Source organism: Temnothorax americanus, unplaced genomic scaffold, assembly GCF_048541705.1.
Source record: "Temnothorax americanus isolate GAGA-0224 unplaced genomic scaffold, ASM4854170v1 Scaffold52, whole genome shotgun sequence".
In the NCBI taxonomy this organism is placed as follows: Eukaryota; Metazoa; Arthropoda; class Insecta; order Hymenoptera; family Formicidae; genus Temnothorax; species Temnothorax americanus.
This window is the reverse complement of record NW_027509678.1, coordinates 796,093-821,663: the sequence shown is the minus strand read 5'-3', so window position 1 is coordinate 821,663 and position 25,571 is coordinate 796,093. Positions and strand designations below refer to the sequence as shown.

The following is a 25,571-nucleotide window of genomic DNA, read 5'->3' as shown; positions in this document are numbered from 1 at the left end:
GTTAGAAGTGGCGAGCGCGAGTAGACGCCATCGAAATATCTTTCACGTTAAGAACCCATCTATAAACCGACCACACACCGATCTCAGCTACATATCTCGCACGAACCAACACACCGGCCTCACACTTACTTATCTCTCCCCCGAATCCACATACTACATTTAGTAGCGCCGATAAACGCCCGCGACGTCTGGCAAGTTCCGCATCAGGAATCCCCATTCGGATGCCTCTACTCTTCCCTGAAATTCTTCCTCGCCGTCACGCGTATACACGTATTCGCCCGACCTGTCGCGCGAACCGTACATATAGGTATATCCCGACGTGCGCACACATATATACCTCGAGACTGGATTAAATAGAGGACGAAGGATCTACCCTGGTAATCGGCTCGTCTCGCGAGCTTGCAGGCGATGTATAATTTATAAAACGGCATTAAATTGTCTATGTCGCAACGGCGACAGCGGCGGCGGCGGTGGCGGCGGCGGCTTCTGGCTCGCGCGACGCTCTCTTCTTCGGGGGATATATACGAGCCGCGGTTGGATGGAGGTTGAATTCGGGGGTGGCGTAGCCGAGGAGGACATATTAGCTCGACTTAAGGCGTGGCGTAATGATCTCCAGGCAAAACCGTCTTATTCCGAGGTCGCAGCAGGCGCCGAAGGGGGTGGCTTCGAGGGGGTTGCGGGCAGTCAGGCGAAAATAAGTGCGAGCTACCCTCACCGCGGGCACCCTTGATTGTGGGCCATGACTCCTCTCGCGGGGTCCTGCGCCGCAGTATAAAGTAATGTCCTCCACTGCTGGAGGGAGAAGGCGCGGCGGGAACGAGAAAGAGTGATGAAGGGTAAGCTTTAAAATCGGCATCAAACGCCACCCTCGCCGCAAATTTTTATTCATTGACACTACACGGCTGAGCACCCTCGAAACTCGCGGACTAAAAGGTAGAGGTTAAAGTAGTTCGTCCTCATCGCGTCTTCTCGAGAACGGTAAATTATATTATTCTTGCCGAACGAGATCGCTTCAAAATTGCTCGCCACCCAAAGTGACGTATTTTGATATATGTATAAATGTTTTATATCATAAGTTCGTCATGATTTATATTTTTAATATCGGTAAAGAATCCCCACAATCAACCTAGCTGCGTCCCCTTTCCACCGTGTTATATTTCAAAGACATTCTGATAATTAATTTTGTAATGCGTAAACATTTTACGCCCAATAATTCAAATAAATTTCGAAAGTTTTTTATTTCTATATTATTTGTGGAAAAATATGAATTGTGATTTTTGTATTCGTATTTCGTGGCAAATGTGTGCGACAAGAATCGCCAGGTCACAGAGAAGATCCATAATATTTACGGGTTAAGAACGATGTTCGTGAAGACGGTGGAGCAGTTCTTATAAATTCAGCGCAAATTTACTGCGGAGCTATGGATCAAGCGCCGAGTGTGGGGGGTATTCGGGGTTGGATTAGGGACGAAGTTGCAATTCACTTCGATATATTTACTGTGAGAACGGTCAGGCTCCAGGAGTAGCCATCTAGGTATGGATGGACAGAACGGCGGTCGGTTTTTCCCTTTTACCTTTTAGAGTAAATAAGAACCTTCTCCCGGTACATATATGAACGTGTATATTTTTGCCAGTAGCACACGCACGTTCGCACAGTTGCGATCCATACGTGCCAGGTTTCCTTCGGGTTTCCACTGCCTCCGCAGTGATTTATGGAGTTTTCCTCGACTGGCAGCTTCATCCTTTGCCCTCGATTCTCGGATGTTCAGCAAAATGAGGGTATTTCCGCGATATGCGTATTATCGAGCGTGTCATGACATTTGTAAGATATTACCTGCGTCTTCATCGCTCTCTCGTGCCGATATACATACATATCTCGTGTATTTAAAACAAAATAAAATCGATTTAAATTTGTAGACAGAATGTAAAATGAGTATTTGAAAAGATTAGTTGAAGAATAATCCTTAGGATTCTCAATATTAAAAAATGAAATGCAAGCAATTTATAATATTGAACAAAATTATTTTATTCACTCAATATAAATTCTGTCAAATTATTTATCGCGAGAGCTTTTATCTATGCACAATTTTTATTAAACTTTAAAATAATGATTAAATATCCTTGTTGAAATTGTATGAGTACGCGTCATAGAAATTTTATAACTGTTTTTCAATGTGTTACAGATTTTATAAAATTATTATTTCAAGGTCCAATTATATATAATTAATGTAATTTCTGTTTCTTATGTAGAAGTAATTTTCACGTTCAAGAGATAAAGAAGGAAAAAGTTTTCCACGCTGATAGGGTTATGTGACTAATCCTATTGCATTCCCAAACGGGGATAATTATTGGCCTTTATGTCTTATCTGATCTCGCGAAAAAGGAAACAATCGTAAAGTCTCCGTATGCACAGTAAAGCCCAGTAAACCTCTTAAGCTTAACTGTAAAGCGTCCAAAGTTACCTTTTAGTGGGTGATTAGCAAAACCGAGCTCACCTTTTCAGGGGCCAATTACAGGAGATTTCGCCATAATCCTATTATCTACATTAGCTCATTATTGCATAACTGTATCTGGTCGTATCAAGCGCTTAGTCGTGAATGTAGGATTCCTGTAAAGGTCGATTTTAAGGGTCATTTCTAAACTCTCTGTGACTATTCGCCCTTTTTAAGCTTTTCTCTTGAAAGCGCCAGTGTCCCGGCTATTCAGATACGGTCTATATATCGCATTATAAATGTTCTTAAAATTTATAATGTATAAAATTTTATATCAATAAGAGTACGATCGGTAGATTTTTAATTTATTTATTCAGTTATCGTTATTTAATCAAAATTAATATATAATTTCTGCGCAAGTGCATAGTCATTACATGCAGATCACATTTTGCTTTTATTAATAAACTTGTGCAAAACTTAGATGTAAAAACGACATTTTTTTCTAATTCATTAATTCTCCATTGTGAACAATATTCGCGTTAGTCAGCGATCCTATTTGAATCGAAAATCAACGAATCGCACAAGTACATCGTTCGGTGTTTCTTCCCGGGTAAACTGGCGGAGGAGGATTTGCTCCTCGGCGAACCTTGACTGTTCTTATCTCTGCGCGGACAGAGATTTTATTTAGATCCGCCGGCTAGCCATAAATGCGAAACGCTTCGCTCCGGCTGGCTGGCCGGCCAATCATGCGGGGTAGGGCGAGAGAGCGGGTGTTAAGGGCGTTAGGGCTATCCGGTGTCCACACCTCTGTTGTCAGCTAATGCCCGGCCATTGTGAGGGGTCGCTCGTAAGCGTACCGAATCTCCTCGGAAGGTGTTGCCGGGCAGGCAAAAAGGACGGAAGAGGCTGGTAAAAAGCAGGGAAGACAGAAGAAGTTAACTGCGGAGTATTGGTGCGGAGTTTCCACGGATTCCAGGCTTCACACCGCCTTGCCCGTTCTCACCCCTCGGTGTGGCTATCGGTTGACGGCAATCCGGCTAAATCTCTTCCACCATAAACGGCTAAACAAAGAGGTCCATTCTTCAGGAGCGGCAACCCGCCGCGGCTACCACCCTCGCCTCGTTTCGTTCCGACGGCTGCCCTTATCGGGCACTGTCCACCACTTACGATCATCCATCTGGATCTCCTTCTTTTCTAAAGCGAAAAGCCCGAAGCTACGAGATAGCGACGCCGGCTATTGTTAGCCTGGATTTTTTCGCGATACAACTGTAACGGTTGCGCTGATAAATCATCGTTAATCCGTTGAGCTGATGACGAAATCCAATTTGAGGGTTAAAAATAAATAATGTTTGGTGGTATTTCTTGTTATGTTAACATGTTCAACATTTTTTAATTTATCAAATATTATTTAAATAAAGAAAAGTTATAGATCCACAAGATATATTATGTCAAGTAATTCCATTTCCATATTATTAGACTGATATTTTAATGACTCATTTTTCCATAAATATGAAATTGATTTCTTCAAAGATAGGACAATCTGCTTTTAAATTAAATCTAAATAACCTTTAACAAATAATTTATTTAAGACGCGATTACCAAAATATTCAGGTGACTGAAAGATGCAAAACGGAAACTGAATAGCAGGCTATAAAGTTTCCGCCGAGTAAAAATGGATTACAGGTTTTTCAAAAAATTAGTCACTCAAATTTCATTTGATAGAGTGTATATAGATCGAATTCTATCTATAGACTTCTATACTGTATACATAAAATATAATAGAATCTTGTGTTTCTAAAAATTAGACACATATATCGAATAAGCTTTTCCTTCGAGCGAAAGTAATATCTGAAATTGAGCGGCGAGACGGGAAATTTTGGGCGGGAGCCAGTGAACGAGATTTTAACGCCGCCAAGATACACTTCATATTTTAAGTCCCAATCGACGTATTTCGGATCGATGGCGAGTGCAGATACAGAGGCATGGGGTTGAACGGCGTCGTAGAAACGCGAGAACGGTTGAAACAGAAAGGAGACCTTCGTATTTCGTGTAAGTGGGTATCAACTCACGAGAAGACGACACGGAGGATAAAGGGAGAGAGAGAGACGAGACCAGGGAATGGTTCTCTCGGTACCATAATAAAAGAAGGCAGATTAATGCCTTCGGTCTTGAATCCAATCAACATTACTCTGACAATAGTCCGCCAGCCAATACCCATCTTACCCTGCTCGGACTGATATTATCAACAGCCCGCACCATCCCCTCTCCCGTTTCCTCCCGTACGACAGTCGTCTCTTAACGTCTTTCTCTCTACCCTCGCGCGCTGCTTTTTCGTGCCGCCGCGCCGCGCCAAGCCACCCACGGACCACCTCTCTTTCTCTCACTCTATCTTAATTCCACGAGCGGATGATAAGTATGCTAACAAGAGAACCACCGGCACGGATATAAGAAAGGGCGGAGGGAGAGTATACCGGAGACGCCTTAAAGCCGAATTAACGCCACGCTCACATAAACGCCTGTCGACTTCCCCCCCCCCCGTCAATGTTAATGTCTACCAGGGGCCATTAGCCGATCGAACTCGGAGTTGGGAGAGCCGATCGACGTTCACTCGGGCCGAACGCTAGCTTCCAGGCCGTCTCCTTAATCGCCGTTGCGATAAATCAACTCGAAAGAAACGCGATACCAGTGATATCCATGTCAAGTATACTGGTATTTTTTCAAGCGAGTGTCGTTCTTGTTTCTTATCATAACTCAATGGACAAAACTGTTCGATTCAGGGTAACTGTAAAGAGGAATAATTTCATTTAAAGTAAAATTATTTTTAATATTTTTTCTGATAATCTGATATTTTAATGCATTATATATGTAATAATCTAAAAATTATATATTGTTGAAGTGATGTTTGAACAAGCAAATAATAGATAATACATGACAAATATATCAGCAAATCTTGTGACAAGTAAAATAAAATATTTATATCACTTTTCTAAATTTGAGCATCGTTGTTGCTCGACATGCAGATGCATATCATGTTGAATATTATCAGTGTTCTATCAAAGAATCGAAAAAAAAGATAATACCTCCAGAATTATACGTATAGTTTAGGATTCTATTCATTATAATGAATGAATAAATTAATAGTGTAAATTAATATAAATTATTTATTTTAAGTTGGTTATAAATAAACAATAAATAATTGTTGTTTAAATAATTACGTTTTTTAAAAATAGGAGTGAAAAAAGTCTTAAATTAATAATCACGGATACAACAATTTTGAATATTTGAAAATTCTTAATACCAAGTTTTTTACATTTTCTTGTAGAACTCTCTTATATTAGAAAAGTAGACGAGATTGAATCTATACTAGTCTATACTATTATTATAAAGCAACAGGGTTTGCATTTTTTTGTCCGCTATGATCTCGGAAACCAATGGACCGAATTTTTACCAAACGTATATGAAATAGGGGTAAAATTTCCCGGGGAGTGCTATAGGGTGTATAGTTTTTTGTTACCGATCTTCTGGAAACCGGTTTTTCTAATTTTTTTAATTTTTCAGGAAATAATTGGCCGAATCTCAAAGAATTATAGATCAAGCAGGGGCAGAATTTTTCGGGGAGTGCTATAAAGTGTATAATTTTTCGTTACCAATCTTTTTGGAAGCCGGTACGGAAATTTTTTCAATTTTTTGGGAATTTATTGACCGAATTTTAAAGAAGTAGTGGTAGAATTTGACGGGGAGTGCCATGATGTTACAGTTTTTGTTACCGATCTTTTTGGAAACCGGTTTTTTTAATTTTTCCAATTTTTAGGGAAATAATTGATTGAATCTCAAAAAATTATACATGAAGAAGAAGTATAATTTCCCGGGGAGTGCTATAAAGTGTACTATTTTTTGTTACCGATCTTTTTGGAAACGGGTTTGGAATGACCGAATCTCAAAGAATTGTACATAAAGTAAGGGTTGAATTTCCCGGGGAGTGCCATAAAGTATATAATTTTTTGTTACCGATCTTTTAAAAACCAGTTTTTTTAATTTTTTTAATTTTTCGGAAAATAATAAAGGGGAGGGGGAGGGAGGAGGGAGGGAAAGAAAGAGAGATTATTTGCGTGTCTTAATACACATGTTCTCCGGGGCGAAGTCCGGCGAGGCATGCTAGTATTATCATAAAGCATAAGCAAATAGACTTTAACAACTTGAATCATTTTTTAAATGATTATATACTAGTAAGTTTTCCTGTGCAAATTTATTTTGTATATTTTAGAATCGAATTACTTTCGTAAAAAACTAAACTCGCAAAAGCATGTCCACGGAATGGTTGAGACGTTCAAGACGAAGACACTGCAACGACAGTACAGTACAGTGGTCAGCCTATACTCTTCTTTCTTGTCGTCCTCATGCAGGGGGGACATTTCGGTAACCTATAAAGGAATGTTTTACGAGGGCGAGATAATGCGATGAAAGATGCGAGCGGCGAGCAGTCATGCCTAAAGAGTGTGTGTAACCGGACCATCCGCCCTCCTTCTTTCACGGATCCGCCTGACCCCCGCGGTTCCGCGGCCAAAGAAGGGGTGGTAGCGGGTGGAAACGGCCGAGGAAACGGTCCGCCGACGGCGGTCCACGACCATAATATATCAATTCCGTATTCTAATGTCCGAGCGGTTAATCCAAAAAGCGTCGACGCTGCGGAAACCTAAGCGGTCGACGCTCCTCTCGCTTCCTGGAGGGTGGCTTCCCCCCTCCCCCCTTATTTCTGCTTCCTCTCGCTTCAGACACCCTCTGTTATTCTCGGGTGATCTCCGACTGGCCCCTCCATCCCGTTTACTGTTCTGTCCATTCGCGTACTGCCTCTTTATTTGCACTTCTTCTTCGCGTTTCTCTTTTTCTTTACTATTCCACCATTCATCCTCCTCGTTTATTATACTTCTTTTACAATGTAAATATTTCTATTGCTATTCTTCAATTGTTTTTTCTTGAACTTTTTTCTCTAGTTTGTTTAAATTCTCTCTGTCTTAATCTTGATTTCTCTTTCATCTTTTTTTTATATTTGTTATTTTCTATTTCTATCCTTTCCTTACAGTGAATTAAGAATTCTCTATCTCTCTCTTTGTGTCTTGCTCCATTCTACTTCGCTTTTCCTATTTTCGTGATGCGACCTGGGAATAAAGTCGGCTCTCGCTTCTCTCCGCGATCATCCACGGACCCGATGTCACGTATGCCGTTGCAGATACACGCGCGAGATTCGATGCCGGTAACGACGCTTAACCCCCCCCCCCCCGACCGCCCACGTCAGGCCACGTAGATAATTGGGGAAACGCGTGTTTGCGGTCCCGCCGGGATATTCTAAGGGATCATATACGAGGAGAGGCGGCTGTTCCGATTACGCATGTGAAGGGATGGATATTGGAGGAGTTGCGCTTTTCGCGACGGAACTTCTATTCCGCCGACTGCTGACGACGGCCGTTTTCCTCCTTAGATTCGAGGAAACGTGTTTATCGTGTCGCGCCGATACGAGACAGATGTAAATGTTTGGCTGGCTATCGTCCGTAACGTGGCGTTAAGATAAACATAAATGTATATGGCGATGTTTATCGCGCTATATACGCTATAGCATTGCGATAAATATTTCCGCGTGAGCGCGGACGTGACGACGCATATGTTGCTCCGCTCGTGCGCTGCCCGCAGGTGTTTCCTATTTATTTATCCCACTGTGAAGAAACTCTTTCTTGTTTCAGAACTTTGGCAAAGTGAGAAAATTTCGCGAAGAAATTTTTAACACGCGTTTTTAAAATACATTCCGCAGAATTCATTGCGAGATATATTCCGTGAATCGTCAATAGTAAAATTTGCGACAATAAAAAAATAAGACACTCATTGTCTAGTTGAGATGTAAATTATTCTCGATCGGTCCGATCAATTTTGCTACTTAAGTTAAATTAATTCAATTTTTCAAGCTTCATGAAGCGATTAGTTGGCAACATTATAAATTCCAATAGCAATAATCGATTAGTCTGAGGTGAATAATGGGACGAGGCAACTATTTTTACTTTTGCCGCGCGGCAGAAATATTAATTCCGCGGGCGAAAAACAAATAAATTTTTTCAGAAATTTTCATTTCCATTTTCTTAGAATTCATCGATGCATGAATGCGCGATTCTTTTCAATGAATGATGGAATGAGGAAGCGAGCCGTGTATACATACGACTTCTGTCGATGTTCTCTCTGTCGAGCGATTGTTACGCGCTCCGTAATACTCGTACGCGCACGTTACGTTACGCGCGACAAGACCGCGACGAGCGCATTACGGAGCGCGTAAAACGATTGTTTCAACGCTGATTGACTCCGCGTCTCTCGTGTCTCTCTTTCTCTCTCTCTCTCTCCGTGGACCTAGCGCCGTTCTCCAAGTTAAACGACGCTAAAAAAAAGCGATGAGTAATCTGTAGTAAAATTCGTCATTCCGAGTCGCGCGACATAAAGTGCGTGGTATAGACGCTCGGCTTTATAGTCTCGTAATTTTCATCGTAACCGCCGCGAACGACGCGACGCGACGCCTCCTCTCGTTGTTCTTCCGATACGGGAACGAGGGACAAAGCGGGAAAGACACACAGGGCGGAAAGACCAATAGGAGAGGCCTACCGCGCGCAAGGGTTGCACGACGGTGGAGATGTGGCGGCGCGGCCGGCGGGACAAGGGGAGAGGAGCACGAGCGGGGTCTTTCGAGAGTGGCGCGAACTATTAAAAAGCGCGCGTCCGTTCAAATTCTCGCTGGCAGTAAATTACCCGAAAAAAGAAATAAGCGGTGGATTCGAGGCCCTCCTCTCGACCACCCTCTTCTTCCCTGTCCCGACCCCTTCCGCCCTGTCTCCCCTCCCGGCCTGCGCCATGGATAGATCGTCTCGCGCGCTTGCTTTTCTAGGGTAAAAACCCTCACCGGCGGGGCGGCGAGCGCGGCCGCGGTTCTGAGATAAAAAATTAGCCGGAGTTGCAAACGTTTCCACCTTAAATCATATATTTATCGCGACATTAATTCAACCCTTTTAGGTACCCTTTTTTCCTGGCCACTCCGCACAGAGACCGAAACGCCTCCGCCGGGGCCGACCCCCCCCCCTACCACGGTTTTCTCTTTTTCAGCGTCTCCTCTTTTCATCCGTCTCTCCTCCTCTATTTCTGCTTCGCACCCTCGTCTCTCTCTTTTACGCCACCCACTACGGGGACGACAGCCCGTTACCTCGCTAATTTCTCAGATTCAAGTATTTTTATGTACCGTCGCGCGAACCTAACGGGGGTAAATCCTCTCGTTTATTATTTAGTAGGGACGAGCCGGACCCTCTGACGGCTATGTGTGCGTATGTGTGTATATATATGCCAGAAGAACTTCAAACGACCGTAAGCATGTGGGAAGATGCGCGTTTGCCTTGTCGCCCTTTCCGGTTTGATGGGGATATATGAGGTCTCGTTATCTCTTCTTGCTTCGACTCTCGACGATTATCCTCCTTTACGGCAGGATTGGTGGATCGGTTGCCCGCGTTGCCGTTCGTATATCATTTTGCTGCTTTACGATGCTTAACAACGAGTTGCAACATTATTTTCCGTTTAATGTCACGTTTTAGTTTTAATCGCTTTATCGGATAATGTGCAAATTAGCGATACGTGCTGGATACCGGTGGCATCAGCTAAATAAATTGAGCATTATAACGTTTTCACTAAAGAATATTGTCAATCAATATATATTTATATATATCACGAGACAGAAGAATGTTATTCAACTTGGGAATCTTCGTGCGAGATTAATTGACCAGTGACTCTGGTCAATTAATTTTAATTTATTTAAAAATTGTTTTATTGTGTATATTTTAGTTATTCTTTTTACGAGAAAATTTTTATAACTTTAAACAATTGTAAAGCTACGTGAAATCAAATCTACGAGTTTTATGTCTTATATGATTATAACGTAACATTTTTCTTCATTATATACGTTTCCTTTCTTTGACGGATAAAATTAGATTAATTCAGAGTAATTCTCGATTTTTTTTTATTTTTACAGACTTACGACTTGACAATTCTTTTTTCTATAGCAGATTTCATATTTCTTTATTCATACATTAACATTGTTTTAACTTCCTAACGAAAACTAATAAGATATATTTACAGAATCTGTGCGATCGCAATCGGAACTACTTTATTCGTTTCCCACGCGACTCTTGTATCGTTCCACCGAAATAATTACGTATGTAATTTTTTAGCTTGGGGATTGCATTCACACTTTACTCACGTACGAAATACGATCTGTGACCACGCCTATGAGCAATGGCGCGAGCAAAGCGGCCCCCAAAATTCCCCGACACATTATCCACATTGAAATAGGAAACGCGGCGGCGCGAGGCGTACCCCGGGAACCTAGCCCCATCGTTGTTTACTTAATAAATACATATTTAGTACATATGCGACGTATATAAGCTGACTGAGCCGGCTGCGTCTATTTTTGCCCCCAGTTTTGTTGTCATAGGACTGACGATGGGACATGGCTCTCCCCTCGGTGCGAGGCCACCATAAGCAACCTAGATCTTCGACAATAGATGACTTAAACCGTGAATCGCTTCGAATGCTTCTGATAGTTGGCTCGGTATATCGCAGGGTCTAATAAAGTCACTCGCAAACTTCCTCCGCGCGCGATGCCCGTGGAAGGCCCGTGGAACAAGGTTGCGTAGCGTTCTCGTAGTTAAGCCACCCTTATATAGCCCGCTTATTAAGAACTTTATGTACCGAGGCGTGTAATACCGGGGCTATATCCGTTTGCGCCGTTAACCATCCGCCTAGCATTTTTGCAGAATTTATTTTTATATTACGCGGTCTCTCTCTAAAACCATGCAGCCGCGGCGCATGGAATGTGCGAGTCGAAGGAAGCCATGGAGCCGCGGAAAATGCGGTGAAAATTTCGCGTTACGCCGGACGCCGGATTTTCGACGAGAATTTATGCAGGTTAGTCGTCTTCGACTTCGACTTCGACTTTATGTTATTTATTCAAGTGTTCCGTGAAACATAGGTCTCTGTTAAATTTTTCAGCGAGATATTGGTGAGTTTAATGGAAAGCATCTTAGAGAATGTTCAATTTAGTTTTCAAGCAGTTTGCATATTTGCCGTTTTGAGTGAAGTAATTTTCTCTTTTGCACAATTCATATACTTTATTTTTGTATAAATCTGTAAGTCGTATATTAATGTACACATATATTATTTTCTCAATATCGTCAATATAAAAGTTGCTTCTGCTAAAATAATTAGTAACTTAAGACTCCTCATAATTTAATACATATTCATTATCACGTGAGTAATTTACAACAGTTATATACATACATGCTACATAGAGATAAATTATTAAATTAAATTCTTAATATCAGCATAAATTGTATTTATTTGTCTTGTATTGGTAATTTTTAAAAATTATTCGAACTATATTTAGTTGCATTCTTTCAACATGTTATAACTAAAGTTACAGATAATTAATATTTCACGCATCATTAAATTGTAGAATAGATCGCCGTAGTCGAAGTTTCATCCCCCATAGGGTCACCGTGCCACCGTGTAACATAAGTTTATGTCGGAAACAAGTGTGTGATATAATAATTTGAAATTCGAGTACGTGTGTTTTTATCTTCAGGGTTTTTGCAGAGAGAGGGGGAAGGGGGAGAAGAGAGAGAGAGAGAGAGAGAGAGAGAGAGAGAGAGAGAGAGAGAGAGAGAGAGAGAGAGAGAGAGAGAGAGAGAGAGAGAGAGCGCAGGCAGAGAAGTACAGTATCGCTCTACATCGTGTAATTGTCGAGAAGCTGAGGCAACGAGTGAAAGGAATATTTAAGGACACACGTCTCGTTTCGAGGAACATTTTGTCCCCCATTTCCGGTTCGCCTGTACAAACTCGAAGCCGGTGGTTCGACCGTTGGAGTTGCGTCAGGCAACACGTGTGTACACGCGTATTTATCGCTCTGTGTGTAGCCGCTTCTCTCCTCACGCATATATACTTAGCTAACCAAAGAATAGGATTTCCATACCTGCAACGTCCACTTCGTTTCTTTTCGCGAAATGCGGAGTGAAGTCGTAAGGTGCTTATCGTGTGAAGTGCGTTAAGAGGGTTAGTATTCAATGATGCATATACGATGCATCGTCGTTAATACGTTGAAGATTGTGTTGTCAAAAGCTGTCTGTACGCGCGACCTGCTTATACGGTTTATAACTCAGATTACGCTTTGAGAAAGTAGACAAGTATGCAGTAAAATAAATAGAGAGAGAGAGAGAGAGAGAGAGAGAGAGAGAGAAATATATATCGAAGTGTGGCTTCTGCTAAAGCGATATATAATTTCTAAAAGAGAAGTTTCAATATTTATTCGGCAGAAATTTGTTAGCAAACCGATTTGATGACTTGACGCTATTTTAGGACGCAAGACGCAAGTTACGTAGCGAAATTACAGATGAAAGATGTACGAGTATCTTGTGCACGTATAACGAACGCACATTTTTATGAAGATTTTTTTATAAAAGGCGATATATACAAACAACGAACGTTTCTATTTAAAACATTTATATCTCTTTTTGTATTTTACATATCTTCAGAAACAATCAAAATAAATTTGGTACCCGCTATACACATCCAAAGTAACTGAAATATAATTTTTCCTTCATATTCAAGTGTTCAACTTCTTTTATTTTCAAAATTTTCGTACCAAAAGAGCTTCGGAAAAATTTTACATTCCTCTTCGTACAGTTATCAATTGATCGACGGTGAAGAACATTGGCACGTAAACTGGTAAACCCCGAATAATTATAGCTATTCCCACAACACGCACGTCAGAAATATCCGAGAAAAAGACGCACTTCGACCGTTTCCTTTCTCCACGATCCATGGAGGCGTCCCACAAAAAAAAAGGAAGAACCTCGAAGATCTCTTAGGGCCCCGCTGGCACGTAATCCAGCAACTTCGGGCGACAGAGTGCGGCGATGTGTGATGCGCGGGTATAGAAAAAGAGAGGGAGAGAGAGGGAGAAGGAGAGAGAAAGAGAAGGAGATAGAGGATATGGACAGGGAACGAGAGTAAAGAGGAGAAATGAACATATGGTGAGGCGAGTCAGAGACCACGATGTGCCGCGTATGATGTAGTCGCGGCGGCAGTGGGGTCAGGGACGTGACGATGGGTAGGTGTCTAAGGGGGCCGAGGGGGGAAAGTCTTTGGATGTGCCGCGTAGAGGGGACGCGGTAACGCGGGTAGGAGGGGATTACGAGGGAACGCGGAGGAGAAGAAGGTAGGGTACACACATCGAGCGGAGGACTGTGGCAGCGCGGGGGGTTGAGGGGTGGGGCGGGGGGGCTGAAAGCAGGCCTGTTGGTTGGTTTCAACTATATTTGTTTATATTTACACAATAAGCAACAGCCCCGCCGGTCGAGCGCTGCTCGGTATGCCTGTGCCGCTTTTAGTGTTTAGTCCTCGCTCTACTACGGTCGGCGCGCTAACGCTTGGCTTTCGTCTTCCTCGCGAAATCCGTCGCGCTCTCCCTCCTCCTCCCCCTTCTTCTTTCGTTCACCCATTTTTTTTCTCGTTTTCGCACCCTTTACTCTTATCGTCGCGCTGCCCGTCGCGCTCAGTTTGTCAGGGGGTGCGCTTTCGTCTTACCCTCTTCGCGTTCCCACCCTCCCTTCCTCCCGCACCCCCCCCCGCTCCCCCCGCCGCCGCGAGTGACTGGAGTTTCGCGGAGGAGGTTCAAAATGCCGCTTTCTGGATGCAGTGCGAGGAACGTGTATAGCTCGGTGCCTTTGTGAGACACAATCCCACGGGGAGGCGACTTCCGCCGCCATTGCGCGGGGGATTTCCGCGTGTGGCACAACATTTCCGGATGTTTACAGTGGACGTAGGCGCGGAGTGTTTGCGACCGCGTATACGCGCCACGTCGCGTCGTTGCGCTTTCGGGGGGCCGGAAATGCCGCTTGCCGCGTGAGGCGGCAATCTCTCTCTCTCTCTCTGTGACGCCGGAAACAGCAGATTTTTCTTCCTCTTCTCGTCGGAGAGCAAAACCGTTAATTCTCATGGACTGCAACGCGCCCAACAGCGAACCGAAACAGACGTAAGGAATTTTGATTGAATTCTCGGCGCGACGCGTACATTAATTAAGAATTAATTAAGCGATCGTCTTAGGCGACTTTAAGCGTGACGCAACATTAATCGCGACTGTCGTCGTGAATAATCGATGATCGTGAAGTGGGCATTAATTATACGACGCTTGATTGCGTGTTATTTTTTTTTATTTTTACGAAATACGTCTGCGAACGCACCTCTACTGCAGCCGTGGAATTCGAAATAAACTCGCCGATGTTTAATTAACGGTTGCACGTCGCGCGTAATTATTCCTTTCTGAGAGAAAATGACGCTTTCCAATTTAGCCGGGCGGGTAAGATGCAAGATCGAGGAATATTGCGTGACTAATTTTTCCTGAATAATTAATATGTTAATTGTGATTTAATTTGGGATCTATTTTGCACGGGCGCGCGAACGCAATGCAACGATCCGCGGGACATTTACGTCCCACATCGAGTCCCACATTCATTTTGTTTCTTATACGCTTTACCGCGGACGCGTTAATTTCTTATTTAAGTTCGCGATAAATTAGCTATTCATAATATACACGCGTACACACCTTATTGTATAATTTTCTACTTTCATCAATATACACCGCGCTTCGTACACCTCGCGTACGGTATTACGATGGAATTTACGAATTATTTATACGCGGCTGAACTATCCGCGCGCGATGCTCGCGAAATATTTACGATAAGCACGTAGGTATTGTGTATTATACATCGTTTATGACGAGAAGCAGAGTCTTGGCGTGAAAATTTAGCAGAATCCTTAGCGTGATGTTACGCATTTCCGGGAAAGTACGTATTATTAGCTTTTCGCAACCGCGAAACATTATTTCTCTTGCGTCGGATATATGGTGGAATCACGTGCGTCAGACTTCGATCTTAAAATCATGGCTCACACGAGGGCAATGTCGGATTGAAGCATGTTTTGAAATTTCGTCACGATTACCACGCTCCAGGATCATGACCGAATATTCCTAAAATATTCACTATATTTAATTGTGTTCAACAATTAAATATAGTGAGTATTACAGTGTGTTTGTTGCACAACTTTCTTTCTGGGTATTTCTGATATATTTTTATCACTTACTAGCACTTGTGTACGACTATACAGATTTCATGCCAAATTTGTATTTGTGTATAATTTATGCGTCATTCTTTTAATGAATTATATTTTTTTAAAAATTTATAGAGAAGCAGGAAATAGTACAATACAGGTTATTAAACGATTAGAGATCGTATCTATTCAAATGTTCTATTGAGAGATAAGTAATAAATCGTACAAATATAACGTAAGAAGTCAAAGGCCAAGAAAGCAATCGAGAGGTGTTAAGTTTAAAAAATAAATATAGTTTATGTAATATCTCTTAAATGTACACGGGACGTATATATCTAACATAAACAGAGTTTTTTTCCTCAATCATCAAAACAAATATAATAAATTAGATAATTAAACAAAGAACACATAGTACAGAGAATAAAAGAATAATTATGCGGAGATAAGTCAATTAAACGTCGCTAAAACACAGAAGTCAAATAAGGAGTTACATTGTGTTTGAAAGCAGTGAATAATAACGATAAAAAATACAATTAGAAGTTAAAAGCACATGTATAAAGTTAAATCTTAAACTAATTATTGAATCGAAGTGAAGTTGACGTACAATTTTTATTCGGTAAAAAAAATGACAATTTGTATTATAATAACTTTATATTATAATACAAATGCAAATTTAATATATTACAACCAAACAAGATTATTGAGTTAGATTAGTGTTATTTATTACATATTACTATATTATTAGAAGCAATGATGAGGATAATGCAATGAATAGCAACGTTCTCCAAAAGCGCGCGCCACTTATAATCGAGATTGGTGCGCGAGAGCGTATAACGTATAACGATGATCGTGATTTCAGGACGATGGCATAATGGATCATGATACAGACGGAGACGGCGCGATCAACTTGTCAACGTCACAGCGACCCTCCGCCGCCACCACCCCTAATGGTGATACTTACGGGCAAGATCAACAAGACAACGATCAGGTGAGGAATTAATCTCCGAGAATGACCTGGATTTATCACTGCACATGCAATATTTATTTTTTTATTACTTTCCTGACTCAATCTTGTTCTGACTAGCTTGTCAGAACTAACAAGGATTGACGAATCTTTTGAATCTAAGATCAACATGAATATCATGCAACTAATTGTAACGTGTTAACTGTTAGTATTCTATCTTAAATCTATTTTCTCTCTCCCCCTCCTCTGTCTCTCTCTCTCTCTCTCTCTCTCTCTCTCTCTCTCTATCTCTTTCTCTATCTCTTGTTTGATTAAATTTACGGCTGTACTTCCGAAAACGTCCATGCTCAGATTTAGGTGAAACTTTGTGAATAGGTTCCTTTTAGATAGAAAACACATATACCAAAAGGATTTTTTGCGACTCCAAAGTTTAGCAACTTTTTTAACATTTTTAACTTACTGTCATTTTCCACGCGAAACAAACCAAAACAGCTCTCAAGTAATGTAAACAACTATAAAATCATACACAAAGTATAAATATATTAGTTTATATACTCTGCTGTATACTCTGCTTTACCGAAAAAAGTGGAGCCCCCCCAGGGGGACGGAACCTACTGCCTCCGCGCATACACTGTCCACGCGAAACGAGGTGCCACATAGGTTCGTGGCGCGCTTTACAAGCTCGTTTAAGTAGAGGTGGTATTTCACCTCTACTTCTCACCTCACAGAGGAAGTTTCACCAATGATGTTTTTATTTGTTTTGTATATAAACTAATATATTTGTACTTTGTGTATGATTTTATGGTTGTTTACATTACTTGAGAGCTGTTTTGGTTTGTTTCGCGTGGAAAATGTATGTGCGGAGGCAGTAAGTTAAAAATGTTAAAAAAGTTGCTAAACTTTGGAGTCGCAAAAAATTCTTTTGGTATATGTGTTTTCTATCTAAAAGGAACCTATTTACAAAGTTTCATCTAAATCTGAGCATGAACGTTTTCGGAAGTTTCACCAAATTTACATTAATTTTATGTAAAATTAAATATTTAATTATTAAGTACAATTAATTAATAATTAAATATAATTTTAAAAAGTATATAACATATATACAGAAAATTAAAAATATATCCGCGATATTTTATTTTATTCAGTCAGGTACAATCTAATTCAACCATTAGTACAACATTATGACTATATTGACGTAGTAATATGAATAGAATATTAAAATACTATTCTATTAAGCGAGTGAGTGAGAGAATGAGTGAATGAATGAGTGAGTAAGTGAGAGAGAGAGAGAGGGGGGTAGAGAGAGAGAGAGAGAGAGAGAGAGAGAGAGAGAGAGAGAGAGAGAGAGAGAGAGACGGGGTAGGGAGGCGAGGAGAAGGGAGAGGGAAAGAGGGAGAAATTGATAATGACACATGATAATCAAAGGGAGAGGGAGTGTCATTGCATTTGGAAAGTCTCAAAGCATGGAACAAAAAATATTTACTAGTCACAGAAATGTATATGAATAGTGGTTGTTTAAGACACGACGATCAAACTGAATTTGTTAATTTTAACAATGAAACACAGCCGTTTTTATCAAACGATGACGAAATGTGATAAAACATCGATCCATACAATATCACTAAATAAAGCTACAGCTGTTTATACGCGATAAGGTTCGAGATGTTAATCCGCGCCAACAATAAAACATTCTTTTTAACATTAACAACATTTGTTGTCAGTGTGTGGCACATGACGCGTGCTATCGTGAAGAAATACTAGAAGAAATATCTGTTACTAGAGGAGCAGTTTCTCACAATCTGATAATGTTTGTCCAGATATTAGCGATCAATGTTGATCTTGTACAAAATCTATTGAACAATATCTTTTTTATTCAACATGCACCTTGCACATATTTCGCAACATTTCGACGTATTAATGTCGCACGTGCAGATTAATAATAACACAATTTACTGCAAACATCGGTGTGTATAATTATATTGTCGACATTGTGGTTTATAATCCGATATCAATGCTATGTTATAACATCCGCTTGTCTCGTATACAAACACCATTGTAGAAAAGATCTTCAAAGTGACGTTACTCTTCGCATCTGCTTTATTTAAGCATAATAATGAGATGAAGAAATGAAATCAATTTCGATCTTGTTCTCTTTCAATACTAAATTAATTGTATATGGCAAATACACAAATCTGAGATAAAAAAAATCGTATATCGTAAATAATTGAATATTGCTAATAATAACAAGAGACCTCGGGATCTCGCGGAAAACATCTGCAACAAGTTGGAAGAAAATAACCTTGGAACCTCTGAGCTATAAGTACGATCCGAATGATCCGATCGGTTGGAGGGATCATCAAGGTAGAGTGGAGTCGCAATAAAACGAAACAGTGACCTTCGTGCCCTTTTACGCCTCTCTTTCCGCCGCCTTTTCGCGCGAGGTCCAAATCGAAAACGGAATTGAACGGTCTTTCGGCATCCTGTATCGCGACCTGCGCTGCGACGTAAACCGATCACGCCCTTTTGGAGCTTTCGTCCTCGGGATCTCGGGAGTTTTCCCGGCGATAAGCCGGCACCGGGCGCGACACTTCGACATTTGACACCCGGCCGCCATAAAATCGAGGCCCCCTGATTTCAAATTCAATTCAAAATCCCGCGCTCGCGGACGAACGCAATATACCACCCCCGGGCAAGCGGTGACGGGTGGAAACAAATGTTTTATGGCCTTTAAAGCGGTCTTTTCCAGCGGTTTCGTTTCCGCAAAGGATATAATATGGCTCACGACGTATGCGCGCCTATATGATATATATATATATATATATATATATATATATATATTCTACAATCTATAAATAAACCAAAGTTTTTAGCTAAAACGTATAGCTAATCTATCATTGGATAGCATATCAAAAATGTCAACACACATATTGCTATCTTTGTATTTCTTCCAACTGTTCCAATTTCTCAAATTTTTTATACCAATTTTCATATAGCACATATCGTAGAGCACCTTGAAGAACAGAAGGCAAACCTTATATATATGCGTCCGATATTAGCCGGGATAATTAATTATAAATGCGAATAAGCATCAGGTTTAATACCGAGGGACCCGCGTAATACGAAACCGTTTATCGAGTTTTATTTTCGGTTTCCCTATTCCCGATGACCCAAGGAGTAAAATCGTGTTTCCCCATCCGAAGGATCGACTATCGAGCTAATATTAAAATGCATGTACCGTATTAATCTTGCCGAGTTTAGCTGAGGTATATATCAAAATGAATACAGGTCGCGACATTTTATTACGTCCAGGTCAAACCGAAAGAGTATCATCATTGTTAAGAAATTCTGAAAATTTCTAATATTATATTAAATCAATACAAATCAATAAAAATTTAATTTTCTAATACGTAGTAATTTCTTTCAACGATATTCAAGTTTTTTTTTTATTGTTTTTTTGCTATCCATTTTCGATCACTTCAATTCTGGATTCTGGGGAATATAAACTCGGATCTCGAAATAAATTGCTAAATAAGTATTTAGTTTTATGCTATATTTAATTATACATATCACACTTAAAAATAAATGCACACAAACAAATCCGCATTTATTATCGAATAATTTATATATAACAGATATCTTTTACCTTTATTGTTTAATGTACTACGTGAATAAAAAGGAGATGTAATTATTTATAAATATTTGAAAGATTGTCTAAATTTTATGTTTAAACAGAAACAAAATAAAAAATGAACAGTATAAATTATGTGTTACAAGCTGAAAATGAGACTTATATTTAATATTATTTATATCCGTTATTTATATTTTAAATTGATTGCATTTCTTAGTAGCTTATATATTTCAATTAAATTACCGCTCGTCCAAAATTTCGAATTATCACAGTTTCGAAAACCAAAGTGGCTCTATTCTTAATAACGACACAGTTTCCCATATATACATAACGTACACGAATTGGAACACGTGAAAGTGTCGCGGCAATTACATCCTCTCGTAACGAAGTCACGAAGATATATCAGGGTCTGTGATATCAGGCACGTAGACACCTCGACACTTCGACTTCGTGCTTTTCACCGTGCTCTTCTCTCCTCTGCCTACCCGGAGACTCTCCTTACACCCGTAACCGCAATAGAACGACAACGTCCCTCGCGACGTCCTTAGGCTACTGCGTCACTCCGAACCCTCCGCAGCCGGCTCTCGACTCTCAAGAACCCCTTAAATTATAAACAGTTTCGGGCCGCGGTACTTCGATCGGTGAGTATGGTTCTAACGCAAACTTGGCTCCCGACTCTGTTCGTATCGGGACAACTTCGATGCGCGTTGTTGGATACCGCGTGCGGGTATCTCAGGTGTTACGCGAGTTTTCACAGTCGAAAATCCATTTTGGAAAACTGGCACATTTGATCAAACTGCAGTGATAACTGCGTTATTCGGTGCTCGACCGGACATGGGATTTTCTATTTACATTTGATACACACTTTTGACTTTATAACTTTTTTTTATTTATATCGTTTATTCCCGTGGAAATGTTAAAATATTATCAGATAAAATATTGTCGCCACTTTTTTTTTTTTGACTATACATTGAATTGTTCGGATTTGTTGACGTAGCTCGATAAATCGCGCGCATATGTAAAAATTTCCAACTATCAATTTTTTCTGACAAAAATCTAAGTTTTTAATTAATTACTTTTGCAACGATAGGTGTATATGTGTAAAGCTTTGGTGCAGTAATGCCAAAAAATATTATTTCTAAACGATAAGGATGTGAATGGGTCGTCTAAGTCTTCTGTAGATAAAAATTCTCACGTTGACGTAATGTCTCATTCGGCATGGCGCGGAATCTTAACTTCCGCTTAAACTTTCCGCCCGGTTAATAAGTTAACTACAGAATCGCTTTGAAGTTCTGCTGCATAGAGATTGCAAATAATTGACTCAACGGGACAATTGTCGACATTAACCTAACCCATTACTCGGAAAGCTATGCGAGACTCTAGCGAAGTTACGGAGTCTATCAAGATTGCTTCAAGTGTGACACAATGGCAGTAAGGAAATCGCGGTCGAATCGCGGTAGGACGGTCAGCAAAAGTCAATGGTTACCCAAAACTCGATCCCAAAACGATCAAGGCAACTTCATAAAGTCGTGAGATCCCGAAGTTCGTTGATGTTCGATTCAATCGACACTTCCTTCCTCCACATTTTAAAATAAGAGTAAAATGGCCTCTCGAAGGATTGTACAAAGACTCTCTTACGTACCGAAAACTTATAACGCTCGTCCAAGATTTATAAGAAATCCAAATAGTTTCTCGAGTATATTATTACGACTAATTATTAACAATCAATTATGGCTTTCAGTCGTTGTTTATTCATCCAACCGGAATAAAGACATACGTATACATGCTTAATATGCGTATACGAGTATACGAGAAGTAATATAGAAGGCTTCCAAAATATCCCGCTATATATGTGCTAGCTTACCGATAAGGGAATCTTTATTTACACAAGCAACGACCGAGCAGATGTACGGTGTCGCATGTGTAATGTAAGTTTTGCGTGTGTGTATGCGTGGCCGTATACGTACACACACGTTAACACAATATCCTCTTTTACAACCTACGTTCATGCGTGCGTACGTGTGCGTTCAGAATTTCTAGCTCGTTTATGTACCGACGTGATATCACTTTCTCTCACTCCATATTACTCTTATTAATTTTCAATTTATCAATTGTCGTCGTTTATTGTTTATAGGATAATTTTATGTTGTTTATCTGACGAAGAGATCGCGAAAATTGCTACAGTTATTTTAGAAGTTTTTTGATACGACAAATACAATTATTTCTCTATATTATTAGAAATAATAAATTTAAAATTACGTTTATAGATATTTATAATCGTCACTATTTTTCCGTCACACGTCACGCAACTTCACCCTTCACCTTTTTCGAATAAAACACTCCGAATCCTAATACCAGCTTACCGCGTGATGCCCATTCGCCCGTGCATTCAATAATTTACCGTCGCGCGTGGACGGCATTTCCAAATTAAACAAACTTTTACCGTGAATGACGTCGATATTTCATTAGATTCCTCATTCCGGTTTATCTCCCGGTTAATATCCAAACGCCCGGAGAGAATCCAAAGGATATCTCCAGCGGGAGTATCGGCGTTCCTTGAAATGCAAAAAGGGGTTGCGAGGATGGGCGCAAAGTACGAATGAAACGCCGGATGGGGTGGAAAGGGCGAGAGCGGGGAGAGGGATTAAAAAAAAAGAAAGGACAGAGAGAGAGAGCAGCGGGAGAGGAAGAGACCGGGGGCATCGATGAAAGACAAGCGAGTTCTCACCTCCCGCTCCAGTTTTATGGATCGCAAATTGCGGATAGGCTGTCCTTCCCAATCAGGCAGCTTGGCATCCCCCTTCGCCCGACCAATTCTTCTTTTCCCAGCTTTCCCTCGTGCCATTTCTCTGCCTCCTCCTCCCCTACCCTCGCCAGCCTATAAGCGGCTCGCATCCTCTCTTCCTCGCCCGGCGCAGGCCGTAACTTTTACGTAACACGCTTCGCTATGAATATCGATGCCGGCGGAGTTAAGGAGAGCTCGCTTTTCTGTAATTGAAAGAATTTTTGTCGTGCTGAGCCAGCTGGCCGGGGCATAAAAGGTCTCGGATCGGAGCACTCGCGCGGTAGTTTCTTGCGCGCGCGTTGAAGAACTCCCGCGGTACGACGTGAGCGACGAGGATTTTAATAAATTACCCGAAACGGGTGGATTTGGGTGGCCTTTATTCTCCTCTCGGGGGCCTTGCATCGTCGGGGATGGAAATTTCTTTCCGGGAGTAGCGATCTGGTTTGCTTCTGGTCTGATTAGGCTCGTTTGCGCCGGGTGCTGCTAGAAACTCTCGAAGTGGGAATTGTTTCGCCGGCCCCCCTTCTTCCTCCCCCCAAGTTACTTTGTTAAAGTATGTATGTCGAAGCGTGAATCAGCTTGACGAAAGTGATTAATAACGTTTCCTCCGAAAGAGTATTCATGATGTGTCTTAATTATTTTTCAAGTCAATGTTCTTATTGCGAGGTTCAAAATAACTTACCCATAGTAAACGCAGTAATGCCAAATAATTTTAACAGATTTAAAATTATATTTTTATATTCGTAAAAATGTCTCTATTAATACAGTCGTCAACAATTTGTCTTAAATTGCGTGAAGAATGATATTTTTTTTAAGGCACGTGTATCAAGATAATGATATAGACGTTGAGGAATAATGACCTTTAGCTTCTAGTTTAACTAAATATTCCTTTTTTTTTAATGGCTCCCTATAAAGAGATTCTTATTGCGAAACATTGTGCTGTCTATATAAGTCACGATTACCCTTATAGCGCTCGTTATTTTACATAGTAGTAAATTAGTAAAAGCTGTTGTTATTTGCACCGTCGTAATACGCGCGTACCTAACGAGTAACGATTAGTGAAAGGATAATGACAGGTTAGTGTGGGAAAATGTGCGTAACACGGCACTCCTACGATTACATCGTGATAGGAAGGTCATCTCGTTAAATTGGTTTCGGCCGATACAGCTATATATATGTGACATTTGAATGCTTTATAATATGAAAATCGTCGGAATTATGGGTCATTAGACGAGTTTGAAAAGACAAGTCGCCGAAAGTTAATAAAACTTTATTCACATTTGTATATGAATAATGAAAAAACGTTGTTATATAGAAGATAGAAAAAATATAAACGGAGAAGCAAAATAAGATTTTCAATCTAAATGTTTCACGAATTAATATTTTAAATAATACAACATAAATATAGTAATACTACAATATTACAAATGTTATTTTTTATTATATAGCATCACAATATGTCAATTTTTTCTCTTGCATTAAACGGTAATTTATGCTTCTCCATGATTTTTTTCAATGTTGCGTGTATATAACCGATAAATAGCGTTGTTTAGAAATATATTCCAAAGTGAATTTAATTCTTTTTAATCTGCCGATTTGTCAAAACTGATAATCAAATAATCTCCAAGATCTCCAAGAATACTCACCGCACTCGACGCACGACGATAGTGGTAGTGAGGTCGGAATTCGACGGCAAGACAGAAGTCAGAAACTCGGGGTATGCGAGAGTACAGCGCGCGACGTCTCGTGTAGTCTTTCAAGTCTCGGTTTTATCTGCATTATTAACCGGTCGAAACCTCACGGCTGTGTACTTAAATCCAATCTAGAAATCTCACCCTTCTAGTCTCCCACTTCGCTAACCTCGGAGAGAGAGAGCAAAGGTCGACGGAGACTGGCAAGGGCGATTACCCTCCATTATTCACACGCTCGGTTCGTATCGCTGAGTGATACCTGAGAGAAACTTGTCGAACATCCTTCTAACGTTTGGTGATACATCGAACTATATTACGTCACCATTCGCGGGCGATTGTTTCGCTATTAGTACACCTAATTTACCGTTTTTTATTTGGAAAGATCGATTTCTTAGACTCTTGCTTTTTTATTAAATGTTAATTGATATTTTTACTAGCAATTTTAACTATTTATTTAACTGTAAGATTTTTTGACTTTACTTTTCACGAGTTAATATTTTTATTTTTTTGTCATTTTTGATGAATTTATAATTTAAAAAATAGTTCACAGGCTGAAATTCTTTCTTAATAGCCTATTGTCCGTCTATTTATATAGTATTACTTGTAATTGAAAGTTAACAAATAAATTTTATTGACTAGTATACTCTTCGAAAGATTACAACTGACTCATATATCAGATGTCTTGTTAATGAATCATTCCTGATTTAAAATATTGGCTACAAAAAGATTGGAAATGAATATTATTATTGTAGTCGATTACAACGACACTGATGACGACATCGACATGGTTTCCACAGTTCGGACCATCAGCATAACGTCAGTTGATAAAACTAAGATTCCCCTGTGCCACCTGAAATAACTCGCGGCAGCATCGCGATCAAACATTTCTCGTCACA

At 40.4% G+C, this 25,571-nt stretch overlaps 1 protein-coding gene across 18 annotated transcripts in view; it reads left to right on the top strand.

Annotated features, from left to right (window-relative positions):
• Positions 1-25,571, top strand: part of Foxp (forkhead box transcription factor P) — a 311,646-nt gene that overhangs the window by 187,412 nt on the left and 98,663 nt on the right. For 17 of the 18 annotated variants that reach the window (XR_013258917.1, XM_077419195.1, XM_077419189.1 and 14 more), the window contains one exon: positions 16,467-16,595. Coding sequence is in view for 17 of the 18 variants with exons in the window: in XM_077419195.1 (XP_077275321.1) it covers positions 16,467-16,595 (129 nt within the window). In the remaining variant the exon portion in view is untranslated. Of the gene's footprint in view, positions 1-14,119; positions 14,535-16,466; positions 16,596-25,571 lie in introns of those variants that run through there. The other variant, XM_077419202.1, reaches the window with a different exon arrangement.